The sequence below is a fragment of the Nematolebias whitei genome, chromosome 7, assembly GCF_014905685.2.
Source record: "Nematolebias whitei isolate Nwh7 chromosome 7, NemWhi1, whole genome shotgun sequence".
In the NCBI taxonomy this organism is placed as follows: domain Eukaryota; kingdom Metazoa; phylum Chordata; class Actinopteri; order Cyprinodontiformes; family Rivulidae; genus Nematolebias; species Nematolebias whitei.
The window spans coordinates 10,664,456-10,682,026 of NC_056504.1; the positions used below are offsets into that span (position 1 = coordinate 10,664,456).

General features: G+C 40.8%; 1 protein-coding gene across 1 annotated transcript in view; it reads left to right on the forward strand.

Annotated features, from left to right (window-relative positions):
- slc25a26 (solute carrier family 25 member 26) overlaps nt 1–17,104 on the forward strand; it is an 82,345-nt gene extending 65,241 nt beyond the window's left edge. The window contains exon 8 of the mRNA XM_037679113.1: nt 16,601–17,104. Within this exon, the coding sequence (XP_037535041.1) occupies nt 16,601–16,697 (97 nt within the window). The 3' untranslated portion in view covers nt 16,698–17,104. The remainder of the gene's footprint in view (nt 1–16,600) is intronic.
- The last annotated feature ends 467 nt before the right edge of the window (nt 17,105–17,571 follow it).

Here is a 17,571-nt window from a genome sequence, read left to right on the forward strand (position 1 = left end):
GTAGGATGGAATGTATGTATGTATGTATGTATGTATGTATGTATGTATGTATGTATGTATGTATGTATGTACGTATGTATGTATGTATGTATGTATGTATGTACGTATGTATGTATGTATGTACGTACGTACGTACGTACGTACGTACGTACGTACGTACGTACGTACGTACGTATGTATGTACATATATGTATGTATGTACATATACATATATGTATGTATGTATGTATGTATTATATACATATATGTATGTATATATATATGTATATATTTAAGTACTAAAATAAACTACTACTTACTACTTGTACTATTCATACTTCGGGGTTTTTCACGTATCGCGGGTCTTCAGGGTACAGATCCCTCGCGATAAACGAGGGACTACTGTATTAGAGTCCACCCCTCCCTGCTTCAGCTTTAAGCTAGTATCTCACTGGTTGTGGCTGTTGAAATGGGTGCTACATGTCCTAATAGCTTTGTGCCACATGGAAACATTCAATTGTTTTTTCTTCTTCTTTTTGTCTCCTCTTTTATTTCATCCAACCATCATCCTGGGCTCTTTTGTATCTGTTGCAACAGAAAGCCTGGAGAACATGCACCACTATAAGCTCCACAACACTATAAACTCTTTTTTTTTGTTGATAATCAGTGTAACCAGAGAAGATAAAGACTTACAGCTCAGAGCACACACCAGGTGAAAAGGAGAGACAATTGAGGGGGGAGTCTAAAGTAAAGACTAGTTACTGTTGTTCTGCAGGGCCAAAGGCCTTCTTGTTGCACTGGTGCATGCCTGATACAAATTGCTGGGGCTTTAAAGCTATAATTATGTTAATAGGCCCAATTGCAGTGTAGTGAAGCTCTAAAGTGCTTCCATGTGTGTGCCCTGCCCCAGAGACCATGGCTTAGCTGAGAATGCTACAGCCACCACCCCTCACACCCCCCTCACAATAACCTGCAGACTAACCAAACTGCACCGGCAGTCATGTCAGAACAGAAGACAAATTGCCAACTTGTCCTCAAGCGTTTTCAGATTTACTGCTCATGCAAAACCAAACTGGAAGAAATGAAAATGTATGTGAACCCACTGCACACAACAAAGCTGAACGTCTTGAAGCACGCGGTAAGCCGTAATCACCGTTTTATTGTTCTTCGGCCTTATAAATCGAGGTTTTTACATATTTTGAGTTTTCACACATGCTGCTCTGAAATTCTCCAGACATTCTCCAAAGGGAATTTATGGGAGAATGTAAATGTCTGTATCTGATGAAGCCAATTTTTTTTTACTGACTTCACCAAGTTAACTTCCCAGTGTTAAGCATGGAAAAGCTCAATGTGAGTCCATGTGTGAGTAGAGCTGGTAAAATTTCAGCATTTGTATTGAGCCAATGCATCCCTGTCTGTTGCTTTGACTCATTTGTTCATACTGCCAGTAAGTACAGTATAAAATCTCTTTTCTTGTCAATTACACACAATTAGGAAGCATGCTTTGCCATCACTGGTGTGCCGTGCACAAGACACATTCTTTCTGTGTGTGTCCTGTTTTGGATGCGCTCTTCTCAGGGAGCAGTTCAAAGTATTTCCAGCTGTGAGGATGCTTCTCACACAGAGCACCTCCTGCTGAGTTTATGTGTGCACGACCTTCCTTTCCTCAGCTGTGACGTTGAAAAGGCGCTTAGCAGATACCTTTAACCATGAAGCTGGATTTGTACTCCATGAGAAGTGAAGAAATCTGCTCTAGCTGACATAGTTGGGTGGAGAAATTTATGCAAATTTGTTTTCTTATAAGATCCAAGAATTTATTTTAGACACGAAGTCCAGGGAGAACGTTATCAGGGGTATGCACATACTGTTGTGTGATTGGTTAAAACTACGGGGGCCGAGACGGGGTAGAGGCGGGGCAGCCGACTTGTGACCCAAAAGTCCCAGGTTCGATCGCCAGTCATTGGACATCTCGTGGTGTCTCTGAGCAGGACACCCTATCCCCAATTGCTCCCTGGGCGCCTTCATTAGCTGCGCACTGCTCCACCTGGGTGTATCTCAGGTGCGATGGGTTAAATGCAGAGAGCCAATTTTGCCATTGTATGGGAACATACAATGATGACAATAGATAACACTTTATTATTATTATTATTATTATTATTATAACTTTGCTGTGGGTGTGTTTTTGCAGAAAAGTGGGCAATATAGTGGTGCCATTTTGCTTCAAGTGATGCCCTGAGAAAATATAACCATCTTTAAAACTGTTCCAAAAAAACTAAAAAGATATTTGAAGAACAAAAAGCACATTTTTTGTGCACGTATAGGGGACTCTTAATAAAATTACTGTTTTGGAGAAGAACAGCAGGTTGTGTGTGAATGAGCAGCACCGATTCTGTCTGTTGTCCTGAACCTCCCTCCTCCTCCCGTCACGTCACGGTTCTGAGCTGAACTCTTCTCTGCTCCTGCTCCAGTCTCGTGGCACCATTTGAAGCACCTGAAGGCTTCAGTCCTCTGTTGTCTAACTAAGGACAATCCATCCATCCATCCTTTGTTCAAGTAAATTGGACTGTCTTTTTGACATTTTGATCGCTGTCGTTATTTTTATTAGCGTTGTTGTTTTGAAACGTGATGTAATGTGAATAACACATCAAACATTTCTCTCTTTGTAGTTTTAATTTATTTTTTACATTGAGCTTTTTTTAATTTATTATGTCTGAAATGTAGCAGGAGTTCAGACACCTGCTGATGTGCGCGCGCACTGTCTGGAGACGTTTCTGTGCGTAACGTGCACTGTCCACAGGGCATTTATTTATTCTGTTGAATAAATGATCGTTTCTGTTTCGGGGGTCTGCGAGGAGGAGAGGGGGTGTTTTTCATGCACAGCCCCACCGAGTAAGGATAATATTTGCAGAGGAGGAGAGGGGGTGTTTTTCAGTGCAGGCCCCGCTGAGGAGGGACAATATTTGGAGAGGAGGAGACAAGGACTCCGCGCAGCACCTCTGTGCGTAAATGTGACTATCTGATCTGTCCTCCCCCCCCCCCCTTTCCACCCCCACCCCACGCCTAGAGGCTCCTCTCCTGCTCCTCGAAGGAGCATGTACCTGTGCGCAGCACTGGAAGATCCACAGACTGGGTCCGCTGGGCTAAAGGCAACGTCTCCTCTCGTTGTTTAATAAATAATCAAAATAAAAATGCACGATGACTTTGGACTTTTAGGGGCGGAGCTGCCGGATCCGAACAAAGAGTTGCCGGAACAGAACGGGTCAAAATGCGAGAGTTCCCGGATCTTGTTCCGGCAGGATCCGGCTCAAATTAACCACCGGTTCCCTAGATGTTCGTACATTACTGTGCATCATCTATTGGGTGTTCCTACTGAGTTTGTGGATTCTTACAAATACATGGTAATCTTGGTCGATGCACATCTCTCTTTTAAGCTGTAGGTCGAAAACTTGATAAAGAAACTGAAATTATAATTGGGTTTCTTTTTCAGAAACAGATCCTGTCTAACTCTGAACGCTAGGAAGCACCTTGTAACTGCTACTCTCCTTCCTTCCATTGATTACGGTGACATTATTTACCTGAACGCTCCTGCAAGCACCCTGCAGATGTTGGACACTGTCTATCATGGTGCGCTAAGATTCATAACTGGCTGTAACGATCGTACCCATCACTGCACCTTGTATGAACTCTGTATTGCACTGGTTAACTAGTCATCATTAACTTCCCACAGACTCTCACTGGTGCATTTTCATCTTTAAATCACTTCTTGGTCTGCTGTCTTCATATATCTCCTCCTACATGTCACGTTGTCAGTGCAGCAATGTGCGCTCTCAAGACATCATTACCTGCAGCGTCCCCTCAGTGCAGACTGAACTAGATAAAAGGGCCTTTTCTTTCTCTGCTCCTGTTTCCTGGAACACCTTGCAAAAAGATTTGAAGTTGTCGACTTTGATCTCTCATTTTAAAGATTTTAAACAATTGTTGAGTTCAATGGAAATATCAATGCAGACATGTTCCTGTTTTTAGTATTTTGCATCATTTTATAATGTAGTTTGATTTTATTTTGTTTTATGACACTACTTTTATTTACTTTTTAGTTTATATATGTCAGTGTCAGTCTGTGTCAAATTCAATTCATTTCAGTTTATTCATAAAGCGCCAAGTCACAACAGAAGTTGTCTCAGGGCACTGGACAGAAACATTCACATACATAGAAAAGTGAATTATTAACGTTCTCTAAGGAAGCCATCAGACTCTTTGAATCTTGACTTCGTCGCAGTCTTTCACGTTTGTAGTTTAGCATAAATATCTACAGATTTCAATATTACACAAGAGTATAACAAAAAAAGTTTCTACGATTTATATTTGCTAATCTGGTTCATAACTGGAACAATATTGTGACATTTTTACATGTACTATGAGAAATGCAATGCATTTAATGATACTAAATGTTAAGTAATTTGCTTTTTTTTTTTTGCAAGCACTTTTAGCCACACAAAAGTCCATGAATAATTTTCTAATATAACATCCCTCAGAATGTGTTTTTGCTAGGGATGCACGATATTGGATTTTTGGTCAATATCCGATATGCCGATATTTTTAAACTTATTTGGCCGATAACCAATCCAATACCGATTTTTTTTTTTTTCTAGACCTACTTACAGAGACTGCATAGCTTTGTCTGCTTTGGAATTAAAATGCTACATTATTCTGCATGGTCTTGGTCTATTTGGCCTGCTACCAAATGCAGATGCCAAAAAGGGGGCTGAAAATGATGTAACACAATATAAATATATAACATATATTTTAAAAAGCGCCTTTTATATCGGTAAGTTATTTTGATGGAATGGCCGCTATCCGATATTTAATTTTACCGCTAATATTGGCCGATATTGATACCATGCAGATAATATTGTGCAGCTCTGGTTTTTTCCATTTTACAACTTTTGTTTTCTTATGCACCATGGATGAAAGTGTACTGAGTGGATGAGGGTGATATTTTTTTTTTTAAAGATAAAAATTTATAGCACATGAAGTCAAAATAACTTCAGTCATTTTTATTTGCCTGGCTGACAGATTTCTTCCCTATATGACTTTATTTCACTCAAATTGATTTAAATTGTTAAAATTTCAATTAATTTAGTGAATGAACACTTGTATTTCATGGATTGCTCATATTTGGTTTTGCTTCCCATGGCTGGGGGTGCGCTGACACTGTCACTGTCACTCAGTCTGCGTTGCGCATCTCCCTCCACTTGAAGCTGTGTCGACCAATCACGTCTTGTCACGTGTACACGTAATAAGGCAATAGCATGCCTTACGAACTCTTCGAGACACGCCCAAATCAGACAGGAACAAGACTGTAAATTTTGTTAGCGAACTTAAAGTTGGCCAAACCTTATTTAATTGAAGCTAATTCGGCTAATGCTTTCCGAAGTTAACGAAAACGCTAATCCGCTAAATTAAAATTAGTTCCCTTATTAGCTGTTAGCAGATTAGCGGAACTGTGCCCACCACTGCCCCATAATTTAGAGCTGCAATTTCTGGCCCAAGACCCCAGCCCGACCCGACCTGAAATTCAGGCCGGGTCGGGCCAAAATTATGTTCTTGATGGGCAGGCCGGGTCGGACTCGGGCTTTTGATGCGGTTTTAATTGCTCATGTGGCCCCGCCTGTCCTTTGCTCTTATCACACATCTGAGGAGTTGCAATTGACCCACAACAATCGACATAATGGAGCTGGAAAGTATTAATCAAAAGCTAAAAATAGGAGAACTCACTCTACAAAGGCTGCACAGTGAAACCTGCTAATGTATGTCAGGTCAGGTGCACCCTCAGGTCCAGCTGGCGGGTTGAAAGAGGTTAGAAAAAAAAAAGTCTTACGGTTCAGATGGACAACAGGATCATCGGCCGCATTCATCCACTGACCGGCCAGTTGAAAGAGGTAAAAAAAAAAATCTTAAACTTCAGATGTAAAACAGGATCATCGGTCGCGCGCATCAGCTGACCGGCCAGTTGAAAGAGGTAAAAAAATTTAAAAAGTCTTAAGCTTAAGATGGACAATGGGATCATCAGCTGCGCACGTCCCGCAGTGAAGGAAGTTGCAGCATCTGAAGCGTTCAATTAAAATAGCCTTGTTTTATATTTTTCCAAATAATTTTGCTCTAAAATATTTTTGTTCATCTGTATAATAACCTATCTTTAGAGTTGATTTTTTTTAAGGCTATTCGTTTAGTTTGTTAATATCCTTTTGATGAAACAAAATCTTAAATCTTCCTTTCTTTGAAATATGTTTTTAAAACTATCATGTCAAACTGATTTGTTTGCAAAAGCAGTAAAAGCTTAATAAAAAAAAAAGTTTTTTGTTTTGGTTGTTGTTTTTTCGGGTTCGGGCATGTAATTATAATTAATTAGTCGGGTGGGGTCGGGCTCGGAAAAAATGGCTACGAGCTAGGGCCGGGTCGGATTTTTTAAGCCCGAATGCAACTCTGCCATAGTTCCAGTATGCCCCTAACTTCCTCTTATGAGTGTATGAATAGGGACACCCTTACCCTTTGACATGAAACTAGTTGTAGGAGGAAGGGGTCAAACGGGATCTGATCTTAGTGAGTGCAATTGACTATTGCAAAAAAAACCAACAACACAAGAAAGCTCTTTTGGAGATGAAGCAGTTCTGCTCAGATGAGTCTAAAACTAAACTTCACACTGAAAACTCCATCTCAACAGTGAAGCACGGTGGTGGAAGAATCATGTTGTAGGGCCTGGGGAAATGATCTGACCAAGAAGCAATTGATGGTGCTAAGTATAAGCTAAAGTTACTCATTTTGTTTTAAATTTAGAATTTAAAGATCTATTTTAAAACCTACAAAAAAAATCCTTTCAGATACATTTGATTATTGCCAACCCTCTGTAACAACGCTTACATTTATCTTTAGTATATTCAGACAGATTCTTCAGGAGAGGTGACTGGCCGACATTTCAGGGATGTCTCGGCGGCCGGTCGGGCTGAGTCATCTGTGAGTCAAGCCATCCTGGCCCTGGGGAGCAGGGGGAGTATGAGCTCTGGCTCTGCTCTGGCTCTGCTCTGACGTCTGCGTCCGCAGGTGGACCTGATCCCAGACAGGAAGTCTAATGGAGAGCTGAGACATCACAAGAGCCTTGAGTTTAGTGTTAGTTCACTCCTCACACTGCCGGCAATCTCAATGTGTCGAGACACGTTTCTCTGATCCACTTTGGATAGTATTAAATATTGTTGTGTTAGTAATGCTCCCCCAGATCAAACTTTTAGCCCCAGGAGATAGTACAAACATTGTGTAGGAAAAAAAATGCACAACTCAAAACTAGTGTACGTTTTTTGAATCCTTTGTGTTAATTTGCTCTCAGATAAACACACTTACATGTACTTTTAAGTTTCACACAACCATGCACCTTGATCAAACCTTCATCATGGTAGCAGCTGATGTGTGTGGGGTTAAAGCCTTGTTATCGATTTAGATGTTTGAGTTCTCCATTAACAAAATGACAGTGTGTCAGCGACATCGTTCTTAATAAACTTCTATTTTTGAGTTTCAAAAGTGCCTCTTGGGCCGAGAAACGTACGTTTATTCTTGTACAGAAGAGAAGATAAAAGAATTACATGTGCGTTATGTATGTGTGATCAGCTCATTAATGTGAAGTACTTCACAGTCTCTCTTCACAGTCTTGGTCTTTTTGGACCAGAAAATGGAGCTGGGGAGAGTTATATGAAACCTAATTAGATTTTTTTTATCGGAAAAGAAAAAAAAATCTCTATTATTGAATTATTTTTAGAAGGACCACCCGCTTATTGTTTAACCCCAAGGCCTGGCGTCAGGAGTCATTTTGACCCCAGGACAGCAGGAGGGTTAAAAGCAAGAGCGAATAGCTTCATAATGACTTGTAAAAACTTGTGCGAATGCTGTTAAGTATTAATACTATGAATATTTTGCACCAAAAACATTGAGGTTTACGTGCATTTACTGTTCAATTCCAGTCCAGAAAAACACTCCTCTCACAAACTACTACTATTCCAATCAGTGAGGGGAACATCGATGTACCGCTTGTTTCATTTGTTTTGTTTTTTCATTTTCTCATAAATGTAGTAGCGTTTCAAAAATTATCCTCATTGGCGCGGCTATAAAAAAACCATCCTGAAATGCTGTAGGACTGAATGTGGTGCACCAGTGATGGAAAACAAGGCATGCATGCTGGATGCCAACTGTCGACTCAAAACGAAGAGGGACGCCCTCGTGTTGTAGGTCGGAGCAGTGTTGCCACTCCTCAGTGAGGACAGTAGCTTCCGTGAGTAAATAATGTCAACATTTAACTTGTATAACTAGCCAGAGAGGAATAATGTCATGAGACTATGTTTGGAACTACAAATAAACTTTCTTTGCTCTGTTATTGTTTTTTATGTCACTATTCCAACTTTCCTCTTTTATCTGGGCTAAGGGTGGCCAAAGTGACTCGAAAGACTCAGTTATTTTACTGCACTGTTTTATATTAGACAAAAATAAAATTTTGCTATATTTACAATATGAGGACTGCACACTGGGAAGGCAGATTTATACTCCACAAGGTGTAAAATTATCTGTTCTCAAGTGGTTGTGGGACTTTCTATTTGGTATGGACGTTTTATACGCAAAGAGAAACTGCAGTACAGAACAGTCGGTAACGAGTCAGACCCAAACAGAAACGACGCAGCGACAGCTCGGTTGGCTTCGACAGATGTTTCTTTTCATCTGATGATGTAAGAGGACGAGAAGAACACGTTAGAAGAGGAGGATCTGGTATTTCTGTTGTTAACTGAGGAGAAGCATCAATTTGTAAATTTGTCACGAACAGACTGCCACTGTTTCCTGCAGACCACTCTCACAATACTTGGTGCATACCTCTGTGAGAAAAAAGTTCTGCCAGGAGCAGAACACAGAACCGGTTCTCACAGGACCTGTGTGAACAAAATGACGTAACCTTACTACGTCGATAGGAACAGGTATCTATCTAACGTACTTTCAAATATTTCTGATAACCCAAGAAAATGTTGCTCATTTTTTTTGTTAAATGCTTTAGTGAAAAAGAGTTGTCAGAAGGGTCTGAAAACTCATTAAATATAGCAACAAAGTTGCTCACTTGGCAACACTGATGCTTTAAGATCATCAGTTTGAAAAGGCTGATTTTAGCTGTCTTCACAAACAATGAACAAGGGTAGCTTGATGCATGCTCAATAATCCAGGTTTAGTTTTTTGAATGTCCAGAGGACCAGATTTAACTTTTTTAGAATGCAAGGGTAACATTTCAAGAGTATTTTTTTTTACTCTGGTATTTGTCCTGCTCAATAATACAAGTAGGAAAATCTAACAAGGATGAGTCAGGCCATCTGGACGGATTCTTCTTTGTTGAAACGTTTCATCTTTTATCCAAAAGACTCATTCAATCTGAAACACTGCAACTGACTCAGTCTTTTAAATAACACCTTTTCATGGTGGACTAAACCAGTTTGATAGCCAAAACTAGTTGTTCACATGCAAAAGAAGGACCATCAGCCTAACAATTGGTCGTTAGTGCCCTTATGGCCACTTGCTATTCACAGGGGGCTGAATGATACTAGCAATAACAGCATTGTGTATGGGTGGAAGTTGAATATGGAGACCCCCGCCCCTGTTTAAAGATGGAGGTTGGACCTCAGGTGGTTCCTGTAGTCTGCCCTCTTCCTTGCTGTTTGCTCAAACTAGTTTGAGGCAATCCTGGCCAAAGTGCTTCAAGAAGTCTTTTGGAACCTGACCTAACCTTGTTAGATACTCTGGTACTCGTTTTCGAAATATAGGAGTTACAGAAAAATGCAGTTTATTTGTGAACACAAAGCTGAAACTTCCGGATCGAAGGCGAAACGTTTCAGCACAAAAAAATAAACTGTCCAGATGACCTGACTGAAAATTGTTGGATTTTATACCTGGATTATTGAGCATGGACTTTGTTGTTTTCAACCAGTTTGACAAGACTGTCAACAAGGAAGAGGGCCGGCAATGGAGGAGGGGCGTACCAAAGAGACCATCTAATCACAAACAGAACTGGTTTGTTCCACTTTGGAGTAAGCTGTTGGAGGAAGAATCAGTTTTGTTGTGTGTTTCCTTGGCTGATGAAGCCTTCTGGATCAAAGGCGAAACATTTAAGCACATTAAAAGAAACTGTCCTGATGACCTGACTGAAAAATGTTGGAATATAAAACACGAGTATTCCCAAAACCTGTGTCATGTGTGGACAGCTCCTGAAAACACATTTATTGTTGTCGTATCAACAATACAAGACTGACTGTCTCAGCAGATGATTTATTATTTTTTTTATAATCTCAGTTTATAAGAAGCATTGTCTGCAGAAGCAGACCTCTCCGTTTGTATGTGTTTATAGAGTCACTGAAATTTCTCTTTGTGAAAACTTGAAAAATATGATTGCACAGCCTCATCTCGTCAAATGGCTCACAGATTTTTATACCACATGTAACCCTCTTGTAAAGAAGATGAAAACCATATCTCTTCATTGCAGTACTCCCAATATTTTTCTGTTGCAAATAAAAAGCGATGGAAACACAAGGACTTTGACTCCTACGCAGATGACAAATACAGACAGGCACACCCCCACCCCCCACACTTTCTCCTGTTTCTTTAGTGGCTGTGTGTTTCTGGACGTGTGCGCTCCGGCACATGGCCACAAGCGCCAAATGCTCTTCATCCGTTACATCTGGCCGAGACTAGGCCAGAGCATGTGAGCGCGGGGGCGTTTTGGCAGACACAAGGTGTTGGTAGGCAAATGCACAACAAGGAAAAGACAGAGAAGGAAGGAAAATTAAACCATACAAAAAAGAGTGAGAGAAAAATCAAAGTCAGCATGTGGATGAAGAAGTGGATGATGCAGCAAAAGGAAGAAAAAAATCAGACGCAGGAGAAATCCCCTGAACAACTGGGCCAGCTGAGGGGGGCTGTTGGATGGATGGACAGCAGACAGACATGTGTGGATGTCATCTGAGCATCAGTCAAGCACACACAGAGAAATAACGATGAGCCCCTATGAGAAGCAAAGGTTGGGGCTGGAAGCCTAATCCCAAAAACAGCTGTGTAGCAGGAGGGGGTTGGTTCTTGGGAGATGGGTGCTCTTTCATAGCACATAACATCCTCTGACCTCGGCAACGTCAACAACATCTTGTCAGACCCCATCTTGGGCCCCAGTGGTGTAGGGGCTCCATAACAAAGAGTCGGGTTGTCCTTCCTCCGCAGGCTCATCGGTACCTGGACTCAACAGAACCTGCAAATCTTTGTCAGTTTCTGTCAACCTGAAGTGACGATGATCATACACAGCATGGAGCGAAGACTAGAGAAAGCGTGCAACATTTGACATGTCAGGATAGTAAACAAACACGTTCTATTAAAGTGTAGGTACATCTCTATAATTATAACCTTCTTTAAACGTCAGTGTGTGACATATGAGACAAAAGGCAGAAACTTTGCTCTGTTTCTTCTGATGCATCGTGACCCAGTTTAGGCCAAGTTTCAGCTGTTGGACACATGTCCTCACATTTGACTCTTTGGTCTACAGAGGAGCTCATGTTTGACTTGGTGACTGTAAGGTCCTCAGGTCCCGTGGCTGCAAAACTAGCCCCAATCATCTGCTGGGCTTGATGGTATAAGGCAATGGTTCCCAACCCTGGTCCTTGAGGAACACCATCCTGCATCTTTTAGTTGTTTCTCTGCTCCAACACACCCGATTCAGTGGTTTAATTACTTCCTTAAGTTTGGCAGAAGCCTCTTAATCACTCTTTAATTCAAATCAGGTGTGTTGAAGCGGAGGAAAACTAAAACATGCAGGATGGTGTTCCTCAGGGACCACGGTTGGGAACCCCTGGATGTACTGATATTCTTTTTTTAACCAAACTTGGTGCTATGCATTATGGGTAAACATCTCTACTTTGGTCTCATCTGCCCAGAAGTGTTTAGGTTCATTCAGAAGAAGCTTTACCAACTGACTTTGTGCTGCTGAGTTCTTTTTATAGAGAAGAGGCTTCATCTTTCCCAACAAGCCATGTTTATTCAGTCTTTTTCTTATTGCCATGTCATGAACTTTAACCTTTAACCAGTTCACGGAATCCTGGAGAGTCTGGGATGGAGGCCTTGGAGTTTTTACAGTTTCTCTGAACATTGTATGGTCTGACTTTGGGGTGAATATGCTCAAATGTCCCACTCCTGGGGAGATGTTTTGCAAAATTTTCCACTTGCAGATAAGCATTGAACTTCAAAAGTCTTTTTTAACCCTTCTAGCAATAGTTTCTTCTCTAAAGTCATTGCTGATTTCTTTCCACCTCGGCACAGTCTTAACACGCACCTCTATGCTTCAGAGCAGCAAACTGCCACAGCTGGATTTGACAGAGGTGCTCTCACTGACGATGAGCAGTGAATCAGGCTCAGCAGCTCCTGGCTGATACTTTCACTCGTGTGGAAGTAGCAAATGTGGACTCGGTTTTCAAATCGGCCTGTCACAATTACACATTTTGCTGGGCGATTAATTGTCTCAGAATTTATTGCGATAAACGATAATGTTTGAAATTTAACAATAATTAGTAATTGTCAAATTTTAGAATAAATGTTGATTTGTTTTGAGTGCAGTACCTTTTTTCGACCACTGAATAGCAGTATAAGACTGAACCGAAGGCTGGATAGTGGAGTAGCTTGTCTCTTTAAGAAAAATGGGAGGGAGGGCCCTTGACATGATATGGGCTGACATGTTGATATGGCGGACGCTCGGTGTGATTTGAGCTCTTTAGCATAGCATTTTTCACACATAGCTTTTAATGAAAAAAATCAGTAAACAGCTTTTTTTTGCGGAGAAAAACAACTTTTTACACAAGGGCACGGGTTTCAACTGTGAATTTTGGAGCTTCGACAAAACAGAGGTTTTTTCCCGAGGTCCAGCTTGTTAGCTTAGCTCGTAGCTTAGCTTCTCATTTTAGCTTCTTTTAACAATCCATAAATATTTGGATGGTTAAAAAAGATTTTAAAGAGAAAGGGAGGGGTCAGTGAGGTGCACCGGAGATCAGCCTTTTGTCATCCAGTGTCTTCAGTAGAAAGAGACATGAAGAAACAATAAAGCCGATATGAAAATGAGTTTGATTATTTTCATTTATCATGCGATAAAATAATTTATTGTTTATCACGACAGGCCTATTTTTAAACACAACTTTCACATTTAGGCGTTGTTTTTGTTACTAACAGGAAATATGTTGTGTGTTTTTGTACACTTGAGGTTATATTTAAATTATTTTACATCTTAATAAAGTGCAGATTATTTTGAATTGTATTTTATTATGCTTTGGTATGTAAAACTCAAAAATTGAAAACTGTTTAATGGCTATAAAAGCTAGCAGAACCACCTTTATTAGCCACTTGTATGTAACTCCAACTGTGAAGAAACGCTAGCGGCTACTCGGATCAGAAACTAAACAGAAAGGTGCGTTTCACCAGACAAAAAGTTTTAAAACTCAGTCTTCACAGTAGTTTGAGCAAATGATGTATTAAGCTTTTTAACACGGTGTCACTCTACCAGATTTTTTATTTTGTTTTTTTAAACGACGTCAATTTCTCAATTAAACCACGTCTGTGTTGGTGCATGTCCTCGCAGACCACTGAGCAGCTGACTCATAATGTTGTGGGCATAGTCCCAAAAACAACAGACCTGTAAAAAATTAAAATGAGTGCTGACAGAAGCAAAGATGAGCAGTGGCAGCTCCTGAGCAACAATATTAGTGGAGCGGACATTAATTTCCTTAACATTTTTACAAATTATGTTATATTTTCTGTGTGTATGCGTGTGCGGGGGGAGGGTTATTTATTACTTAATATTTAATTTATTGTCGTTTTATGTGTTTTTCTACAAAGTATTAGCCTTTTTTTCTCCCTCCCGCGGGTCGAGGTTGTGTCTTGTGAAAAACAGTCTGGTCTAATAAATCAGAGAAACAGACACCTCTCACACCCAGCAGACAGATGCAGAGCTTTCTGCACTGGATTCTGAATTGGATTTGACGTAATAATTCTGAAATAATAATCCAGATCAACAGTTAAATGAGAGGAAAAAAGTTCAGTGAAGTAACTAAAATAATATAAAAGTGAAAGTGGTGAGACAATCGATAATCACAAAATCAAGTAGTGGGGATCAAACCACAAACACCCAGTTACAAGACCACTGCTTCAATCACTGACCCTCCACAACTACACACACAAACCATGGAATTGTTTAAATAAGGTCCCACCATGTTGGTGGGCAATACCTATTCTTTGACTTTCCTCCGTTCTTCTCAGTTTTCTGTTCTGGTCCCCTCTGTCTGCTTCAAATAGATCTAAAAACAGAATATCTACACTGTTGGTCTCAGCAGGTTTCACTACAGCTATTCCTATTCATGTCAGGTCTAATTGGAGGTTGAATCAATGCATTAAAACCAGCCGAATGTGTCCACAGGACAGAAAATCAGACGCCCCAAATGAAAATTTTGGACCTGCTGGTTTGGATCACTGGCCGCAGGTTCAAATCTGTTTGATGAGCGCAGGTCATTGAATGATACTGCCACATAAAGTTAGATTGGGACCAAGATGGTGTAGAGGTAGGACAGCCGACTTGGGTCCAGAAAGTCGCAGGATCAACTCCCCGCCATACCCACATGTCGTGGTGTCCTTGAGCAAGACACCCAATCCCCAATTGCTCCCCGGGCACCCATATTCAGTAGCTGCCCACTGCTCCACCTGGATGTATCCCACGTGTGCTGGGATAAATGCAGAAAACTAATTTTGTCATGGAACATACAATGATGACACATAGCACTTGGCTGATTGGTAACTCTAACATTGTCCCTAGGTGTGGGTGAGAGAGTGAATGGTTGTTTGTCTCTGTGTCCCTGTGATGGACTTGCGACCTGTCCAGGGTGTACCCTGCCCCTCGCACAATGATTGTCGGACATGGGCACCGGCGACCCCCCATGACCCAGGATGGAAGATGCGGGTAAAAGATAATGAATGGATGGATGGATGGATGGATGGATGGATGGAAGAAACCAAGGAAGAATCACTAAAACCTTTGTAAATTCCTCTTAAAATTGTCATAATTGTTGAAAAATAAACAGAACATAACAATGCACAGCAAGCTCAGTAAATAAGTAATTTACTTTATTTATTAGGAGGAAGTACATTGTTGGGCAATTGTTTTTTTGAGGGGAGCGGAGCACCACCTACCACAATGGACAAGTAGTCACTGAAGATGCAGCGTAATAATTCTAAAATTAGAAACATCTTGTGAAATGAAGCAGAAAAACTGGTCCATGCATTTGTCACGTCTAGACTGGACTATTGCAATGGTTTATTATCTGGGTGTCCAAATACTTCTTTAAAACATCTTCAGTTGATCCAAAATGCTGCTGCCACTCTTAACTGGAGTTAGTGGGATCATATCTCTCCAGTTTTAGCTTCTCTCCATTGGCTCCCTGTCAAGTCCAAAATAAAATTCAAAATCTTACTTCTAACCTACAAAGCCCTCAACAACCTAGCTCCATCTTATATTCCAGATCTTATTGTTTATTGTTTTCTTAACAGAGCACTTTGCTCTCAGACTGCAGGTTTACTTACGGTTCCTAGAGTTTCCAAAAGCAGAATTGGGGAAGATCTTTCAGTTATCAGGCTCCTCTCTTGTGGAACCAACTTCCAGTTTCTGTCAGTGAGGCCGACACATTGTCCAGTTTGAAGACTGGGATTAAGACTTTCCTTTATGGTAAATCCTATAGTTAGGGTTGGCTTGTCGTGCTGCCATAGGCTTAAACTACTAGAGGACAAATTGACCCCATTTCTTAAAATGAATTGTTACAAATTAATAGTTTTAATTTGATATTATTTCTATCTGAACATGTGATTCTTGACCTGCCATTGTGTATCTGTTCCTCCTTCCTGTTCTTCTCAAACCCAGCTGGTTGAAGCAGATGGCCGCTTGTCCTGAGCCTGGTTCTGCTAAAGGTTTCTTCCTCATGAGGGAGTTTTTCCTTTGCACTGTCGCCTTCACGCTTGCTCAAGATGAGAGTTCTGTGATGGAGTTAAATTCGAAGCAGTCTGCTCCTCAGATAAATAAAGTTAAATTATTATTTATATGAATGTTTCTGTTCAGTGTCCTGATACGACTTCTGTTATGACTTGGTGCTCTATGAACTGAATTGAAGATGAGAATTCTTCCTTGGGAACTACTTGTATGAACTGGATTCTACTGTATATAGATACTGTATATTGAGACTGCTGGGTAAAAAGTAGAACGTCTGAACAGATCTGTTTGATCAGTTCCAAAATGAGCCCAAATCATAAACACTCCACCACCGTGTCTGACTGTTTGTGTGACATGTTTGTGTTAATACTTCCTGATCTCTTTGCAGGGCAGCTCTTGTCCAAACTTAGTTTTCATTTTGAGGAAAACATTTTGTCTGTGCTTCACTGAACAGTTGTTCTTTTTTGAATGAACTTTATAACTGATGTTTGAGCAGTACGAGTCAGGATGCAAATAAGAGTTTTAACAAAGTGTTTTTTACTGGTTTGTCTGCAGTCTGTTCGCGGGCAGCGCACCACGGATGGCCTTCATCAGCGTGGGCGGTTTCATCTTCCTAGGAACCTATGAGAAGGTCCGGCGCACTTTGCTCTAGCAGGACGTCATGGCAGGTGGTTTGGACCTCTGATCTCTTTGAAGGGCTGCAGGGAAGACCTCTGAAGACGTGTCTCCAATGTTCCCTGCAGGACGGGGGGCTGCGTCTTCATGCAGCCGGGCCATGAGAAACAGGGAAGATTTGAATGGAGCGGACTACATTACCCAGAGTGCAACAGACTTCTGTAGCAGCACTTGTTAAAATCAATCTCACGGTTTTATTTTGAGAGTAAACGAGTTTTAGTAATGAAACATCTCTGACGTACTTTAAGGTATGTTAACCTTTGGGCTCCACTCTTACATTTCATATGTGTTTTTTGTATTTTTCGCTCCATTAAGCCAAGACACCTGTGTCTACGAGCCTCCAGGGAGATCCAGAAAAATGTCATCATTGTTACATTCCCACCGAGCAGAACTGACCTCATCCATCTTTGTCCCCTCCGATAATGGAGGATTTAGTTGAATTATTAACACATCTGCAGGTTGATCTTCAGGCTCAGCTGTTCTGCACAAGCTCAGGGGCTTCCAGCCACGACTTTTTATTTTTCAGAAAGTTGAAAAGCTTATCTCATTCTGCATCTAAAACGGTTGTTTTCCTCTTTTATGCTTTGTGTATTGTGTTGAAATACCAGAGCTGGATTTTCACAGTTGATGCAGCAGGGATTGCTTTAATGGGCTTTTGGTTTAAAAACGTTAAAATATTGAGCTGTCAGATCTTAAAAATGCAACTTTCCCAGAAATAAAAAAGAAAAAGACACAAGGTTTTCAGCCGACAGTAAGAGTATGTTAATAATTTCATCCATCCATCCATTATCTTTACCCGCTTATTCCATTTTGGGTCACGGGGGTCGCTGGTGCCCATGTCCAGCAATCAC